The sequence below is a fragment of the Vombatus ursinus genome, unplaced genomic scaffold, assembly GCF_900497805.2.
Source record: "Vombatus ursinus unplaced genomic scaffold, bare-nosed wombat genome assembly UNPS02009573.1, whole genome shotgun sequence".
In the NCBI taxonomy this organism is placed as follows: domain Eukaryota; kingdom Metazoa; phylum Chordata; class Mammalia; order Diprotodontia; family Vombatidae; genus Vombatus; species Vombatus ursinus.
In genome coordinates this window covers 25302437-25309977 of record NW_020949351.1, presented here as the reverse complement: position 1 = coordinate 25309977, position 7541 = coordinate 25302437, and the positions used below count along the sequence as shown (strand labels likewise).

The 7541-nt window shown below is 37.3% G+C and overlaps 1 protein-coding gene across 1 annotated transcript in view; it reads right to left on the bottom strand.

The window, feature by feature from the left end:
• Window positions 1-4179: 4179 nt before the first annotated feature.
• Window positions 4180-7541, bottom strand: part of SALL3 (spalt like transcription factor 3) — a 19955-nt gene continuing 16593 nt past the window's right edge. The window contains exons 2-4 of the mRNA XM_027852301.1: window positions 6570-7541; window positions 6013-6353; window positions 4180-4611 (exon numbers count right to left, since the gene is read on the bottom strand). The exon at window positions 6570-7541 is cut by the window's right edge and continues 1977 nt beyond it. Of these exons, the coding sequence (XP_027708102.1) occupies window positions 4180-4611; window positions 6013-6353; window positions 6570-7541 (1745 nt within the window). The remainder of the gene's footprint in view (window positions 4612-6012; window positions 6354-6569) is intronic.

Here is a 7541-nt window from a genome sequence, read left to right as displayed (position 1 = left end):
GGCATATACAGGTTGGTTAGTGTACTTGTGAAAGACTGGGCACAGAACTGATTACACAGGATGGATCATTATCATTCTTGTTTCAAGCATGTAGTAGAGGAGAGAAATTAGAGGTTTGGACTGCTGCAGCAATAGAAAAAGAGCCAACATAAAATAGAGTGTTTTGAAGTTGATTAGGTTGGAAATGTAAATGCGACACAGTAATAAAGAAATACCCATGATGTTTGCTGTGGCTTTGTTGAAAAAAAAAAAATAAAATAAAGGAAGATCAATGGAGTGTCTGCCAAATACCAAGGCAACACAGGTAGTAGGAAGCCCTGCTGTTTTCAAGCTTCTGTAGGGATAAAATTAAACAGTGGAGAGTTTAGAAGAACAATTGTTAGAAAGCCCTTTAGCAATATCTCTTAATTAGTTTTAAGTGTTAATAGTTCTTATAATGAACTTAGAAGAGGAATGTGTGTGTGTATACATACATACACACACATATATAGTATGTGTATATACACATAATATAAACATGTACATATATGTATATATATTTTTTAGGGATTGCTTACATTTATCATTCTTCTTGTTTGTATAATCTAAGTAACCCTCTACTTGATGTCTGAAGGAGCTGTGCATCAAGACTGATTTGGAAATAGAAGTTCAGAAATATTTTTTATGTGTTTGCTGTGTATCTTTTAATTTATTTTAATCTCTTAAAGTGCTCATGAAAATCCTTACTATTCCCTGAGAGAACTCTCCCTGCCTCTTACAGATTCTCTTTATATTACATCCTTTCATATTTGGTTATTTCTACTTTGTATAATTTGAATATTTGGGAAATTAATGTATTTAACTTTTTAAATTTTTACAATGATGAATATAATGTCAGTTTAGCTATGATTAATTGTCCAAATAGTTAGTACTTTTATTACCTTTTCAGAACCTGAAATAAGTTCAAGTTCCTGAAATAAAAATTGTTGTAAATTCTGTGAGCATAGGAGAAGAGGATAATTATGGTCTGTGTGTGTTTTTCTTTTCTTCTATAAGGGAACTTGAAACAGACTATTATTTTAAAATCTAGATGCCATCAGTTTATGATAATTTTGAGGATTGTCAAATGTGATTTCCAAAATAGTATGAATTTTAACATAAGAGATACCTTCTCTTTGGAGGGAACAGATGTAAGGCTTTGATGAGAATGAAGTCTCAGTGATGTCTGTTGTTTTTATTCAGTTCTGCTAGCAAATTTGTTTCCATGTCCTTTAATGTCCTGTGATTTGATCACCATCTATTTGTTGAAGTGACTAGAGGAGCAATGTTTTTCCCTTGATGCAGATAATTGAGAGGTGTTTCAGAATATAGTCGACCTTTGGACACTGCCCACACTTTCAAATATTTGAACTTTTTCTACAGTGGTTTTTATCATTGCAGATATACAATCCACATTTAGGAGACTGCATTTTCTTCTTAGAAAAGGACTTTTTAATAGCTGAAGTATAATTAAGATACATTTAAATATTGCTTAGACCTAAATTTGCCAACCCTATGTTGACATTCATGTATGAAGGTTAGAGAAAAATCATTGATGTACATCCACCACAAAAGACCATAAGCTCAACTCTCACTTTTCCATCAGAATAATCAAGGAACGCAATTCAGAAATAATATCACATCCTGCATTTTATTCAATTCCATATGACAAAAATAGTAACCTAGACTAAGACATCCATTTCAATCAGTAGATGTGTCAAGCCAACAAGATTTAATCATAAAAAATATTGGATCTAGGTAACAATTCCCAGCTGGTTCAGGGAGGCTCCTAGCCCTACATGGTATCGCAGTATAAAAATAGTGTCTCTCTTCACCATGCAGAGAGGAGTGACCTAACCCTGAATACAAAATGGGGTCAGTCTTACTGTACCTTCATCAACCATCTTATTTACAACACTTTACATCTCTCTTTTGTTAAGTTATACACATCCTTTAGGGAGAAGAGATAACACTACATGGTACCAAATACTAACAAAAAATTCACACCAAAAATGACACATATAAATAAAAACATTCAACTGCTGAATTACAGCAACATTAAGCCACCTCAGTTTTCTTTTTCCAATGCTTGGAAACCCCCAGATTCCCCCACATTTTGTGGTAAAAGATGGCATAACATGGGGAAGTTCTATTTCACCACTGTAGAAAACAGAACCGTATAGTTCATTGTTCATTTCCAATAGAAATAAACAGCTAACAAGTCTTCAAAACTCTTTTCGTTCAATTATACGATGGCAGAAATAGTCCATCTTCTTACAGTAATTTTTTTTGTTGTTATATAAGAGATTGTCCTATTTTTTTTCAGTCTTAACTGAGAAGACCTCACTGTCTGATTCTTTCTTCAGGGGCATACAACTCCTTGTACTGTTACCCAGCTACCCATGATGTCCCTTGAACAATTTTGTTGGACGGAAGTTCATAGTGTCAGACTCCACCATGCTTGTAATGCACAAAAATGAGGTAGTACACAAAACATTTACTGTTCAAGTTTTGATTAAGCCCCAGCCTCACCAGCATCCTAGCTTAAGAGGAGTGGAACCAGTCCCTTTAGCTATTTGATGTCATTTAAACAAAGTAATCAGCATAAAATGGTATTAGAATAATCAGAGGACATTATGCTTTGTTGTAATCTGAGACGATAATCAGGAAATTGGGAATTTGGAATATTTTACAGTTATGACTGATTATACTGCCAGACACTTAATATTTCTTCCCAGTTTATTGTACATAATACCAGTGCTCTGAGGCAGTCAACATCTTGTTTGTGGGTGTGTGAGAAAGAGACAGAACAGATTACAGTAAAATTAAACCTACACAATGTTCTCTTTACTGTTTTCTGGGCTTGCATTGATGTCACAGTCCTAAGATTAATTCATCAAAGTTTTGTTAGGGGTGGTCACAGTTTTTAATGGGCTTTGTAGAAAAGTTAAATAAATCATTTCAATTTTAGAAATGGCAGCCCCTATTGTACTGAGGATCTGACAAATCTTGGTGGCTTTTCTATTTAAGTAGCATAGATCTCTCGTATTGTTTGACCTTAAGACGAAACAAGAAACTTTAACAGGTTTTTTTTTCTTTTTCCTTAAACCAAAGTACTATTTATAAAATAGTTTACATCTTTTTTTTTCATTTTCAAATTATAGACAAACCTCCCTAATACAAAATACTAAAAGTGCAATAGTATAAATTAAGAGTTTGCAACCACATTATACAAACATTACCTTTTTATTGTACAACTTTGATAACATGAAATATTTACTCACAACTGTTTATAATGTTGTGAATAATTTATGGTGATAAGGTTTGTCTGTAACTTGTTTTCCAATCATTGAGCTACAGACCACACTACATTTTTCATTTAATAGAACAACTGTCCACATAGCAGCTACAAATATTTAAATAAAAAAGATTTGTTACTGACAGGTACTTGCACATGAAAAGCATGCTATCTTTCCCAATAAAACTTCACAATTTTGCCTGCATTGAAATAAACCACTTACTTATAGTAAAACAAATCTTGCTTTAAAAAAAAATCACATAGCCAGATGTATTTTGCAGTACAAAAGCTTCATTTAAGGATGGGGCTAGTATATTGTCTGTTACCCGCATAATCTTAACATTATAAATACTACAGACAAGGATACTGTCATAATACACAGCATAGGGGTACTAAATCACTTATTTAAGATTAAGATTTCTAAAAACATAGTTCAATTTTCTAACTAATTTGAACAGAACCAGCAAATAAGTTTGACCAGAATGCCGCAGTGAAGCCCCCCCTTCTTTTTTTCTTTTTTCCCTCTCAGGTGATCATTAAGTTTTATAAGAAACAAAGTGGACGTGGTCTAACCTCTTTAAGTTGCTAATGCAGTTTCCATTGACTCCTTGTTAACTTAAATTTTAAAGGTTTCAGAGTTCTCAATAACAGTCAAATTCACTGTTAAAAGAAGTACCATGCAGCTCTTGCAAGACAACTTTTCAGCAGCCACACAGTTAATGTATTTTCTGCTATGGATAAAATTTTAAAGGGAGCCTAGGCATTTAGATCATAAGACTAATGCTTAAAACTTCCAAATTTGTACATGAAATAGAACAAATGTGTTGATTAAGAGTCCCAAGAGTTATTCACATTTCTCACATTTAATTTATACCAATCTCCTTGTTATCCTCAATAAACCTTGTGAATGGACGACTGGCTCCTGTTTCTGAACTTGCTTTGTCCAGGCCACCAATAGGAGGGCTACTGCCTGTGCGAGCTTTGTCCATACCACTTGTAATGTTACTTAAGGGTGGAATGGCACTTCCACCTAAACTTACTGGGAGTTGTGGAATGCCTCCATTCTGTATGACTGAAATCTCATTGTTCTTCATAGCAAGTCCATTTGTGATTGCTGCAGCATACTGGTTCCAAAAATTGGGGTCAACATTCATTGCCCGAGCTGCCAAATCCTTTTGGAACATTTCAGAGAACTTCAGTGCATCACCACCTAACAATGCCATGGGGTTTTCCACAGATAGTCGGCGGCCACGTCTTGCAGGGGCGTTATTCCACATGTGAGTTCCCATATGAACCTGCATACAAAATATGAGAGAAGAAAAAAAAACTACAAATAAGCAAATTCTCATAACTTAAATTGTTGCTTTGCTGTATACAGCCATTTTCATAGAATCTGAGTGTACAAACCTTTAGGTACTTATTGGCCATTTTTCTTTTCTCTCAAGCAATTTGGAGTGACAGAAAATGGTCCATGTGAACTTTCTGGGGAATAGCTTATGATCAAATATGCACATTATTTTCATTAAAGACACAAAGTACACTTTAACATTAGGAATGTGTGTTCTTTGAGGTGACAAAAATTTAAACAACAAAACACAATCGTCCCAGATTCACAAAACACAAAGGCCGCCAAGAGAATGTTTCAATATGTGAGAATAAAGACCTGTGCTCTCTTACTGTGTTCAGCCTAACTCCTTTGATCTCCATTTCCTTCTAAATCATCTAGTAATTTTTGCCCTGTTTTTTTTCTCTTGCACTCTTGCTTCACTGCCTTTCCTTCAAATAAGAATCCCCAAATTAGCTTTAAAACATTTTACGAACTTTTTGTGATCAAAAGATGGTCCTCATATCACCTTTATCCCATCCATGCATATCTGAGCTATGGGAACAATAGGAATATTGACCTCTGAGATATCCTCTAAAAGCCTACTGAAACCCAGCTTTCCCAGATAAGCATGTTATGTAGAATAGAAATCAGGATGTGCAATAAGAGGCAGTATAGAGACACAAGTCTACTAGCAATGAGCAAGTCCTGTGCCTTTTCACAGAAGTGAGCTTTGTCAGAAAACACACTATGGGAGGATCTGAAGTGGGTTTACCATGAGCTCTATTTTTTTTTCCTGAATTCCTTTTATGCTCCTCTACACTCTAGAACTTGTATATTACTCTCCTTCAGCTATACACCCACCCCACCAGCTCCTCTTGGTGGCCACATAGAACAATAGAACACATCTTGTTTTTTTTTTTTTAATTGCTTAGCAAACCTCACAGTTGCTGCAGCATTTTTTCTTTCTGAGAGTGACTGTGCCTTATTTTGTGACAGTTCTTTAAATGTCGGTTTCTTTTCATACCAATGTCCAACTGGGTGTTGGGCCTGCCCGCCAAGGTGCAAAGTACATTTACCGCCTAGCTCATTGAACAGGCTATAAACACGCATCGGGCCTCAGCTTCACAAGATCAAGTTTGAAGAACAGGCCTTGATACGCACCCACACATGAGAGGGCAGGACTGAACCCTTGCATGTTACCATGCTCGACAGGAACACATGACAACATACAATAGGTTTCCTTAGCTTCTCATTTCTCCTGGCCAGGAACACAGCAAAATTACAGCCTGTAAAGCCTAAGAGAGATGCCTTTCAATAATTCTGATTTCCTTATGAGTTGATTTTTGAGACTGAGAGTTTTCCTTCTTACCTTGAGATTCCCTTTTGTGGTAAAAGCTCTACCACAGATTGTGCAACCAAATGGCTTTTCACCAGTATGGGTGCGCTCATGTATCTGGAGTGCACTTGCTGAGGAGAAGGTCTTCCCACACGATTGACAGTTGTGTTGCTTAGGCGTTCGACGTGGTGGGGGTGCCAGCATAGGAGTGAGGCCTGGACTCATCACTGTCTGTGGTACAGCAGGAACCTGGATTCCAGATGGAAGCGGAGGGCCCTCCCCCAGTGAGATCGGCTTGCTGTGACCATTCACTTCCATTTTGATCATAGTAGGCGCAGTGCTGGTGACCAGGCTAGGAGTACTTTGGCTGGGACCTAGAGTAAAGTTGGGTTCAAATAACTGAGAAGGCAGCTCTTTTAATTTGTGTGTCAGTAAGTGCTGTTTTAAATTACCCATAGTGGAACACCCGCGACTGCAGACTGTACAAACAAATGGACGTTCTTTAGTATGGCTGCGGTAGTGAATTTCCAATGCACTCTTACAAGCAAAAGGCTTGCCACAGATATTACAAACAGTACTTTTTAACTTACCACGTTCTCTGTTGAGGAACAGCAGGCTAAAAGGAGCTTCCTCCTTGATGACTGGTCTGCCCGGGGTAGGAGCTGTCAGATCGAGTGCACCTCCATTTTCAGGAGCAGGTGGTGGACTGTCTGGTTTTTCTGTCTTTAGTGGTGTTTCTTGTGGGTCTTCTTGGTTGCTCAGACCTGGAGACTTGGACCGGAAACTTTCACTGTTGCTATTTACTGGAGACAACGCTTGCATGGATGAGGATGATTCTGACATGGCGGGGCTGCCTGTACTCTGGCTTTCCAGATCACCTACAGCTGATGAGGAGTCATTACTTAAATGGTCACTTTCCCCTGATCCATTTTCTATGGATTTCAAGCTGGTCAACTGCTGACAGTTCATGACAGAATCAATCATTTTCATCTGATTCTCCAGGGCAGCAATACTAGAGATTACAGAAGGTGGAGAAGGGGGACATGACCCAGAGTAAGATATTAGTGGTTTGGACGAGTCACTTGCTGTGTCCTTTAACTCTGGGTCTTCTTCCATAGAATTTTCATCAATGTCATCATCATAGTTGCTCAGAGTTTCAACATTTTTTTCATCATAAGAAAGTTCTGAGTCCATGGCATCTTGGAAGCCCTCTGGTAATGGTGTATTTGGGATTTGTCCCCCCATATGCATACGAATATGTTGCTGAAGAACAACAGCGTTTGTAAATTTCTTTTGACAAATGGGACATGAATGCTGTACTCTTAGTGGTGGCTTCGCTCGATGAACTCCAAAATGTGTTTTTAGATTGCCTTTTGTAGTAAAGGCACGTCCACAAATTTTGCATTTAAATGGTCTTTCTCCTGTATGTGTTCTGTAATGCATCTTGAGAGCACTCTGACAACTAAGCACCCGGTGACAAATGACACATTGATTTGGATCTGTCATCTTCTTATCAATGTTCTCAACTAACTGTTGCAGCTTTGAGGTTTCTGATGTTTGCA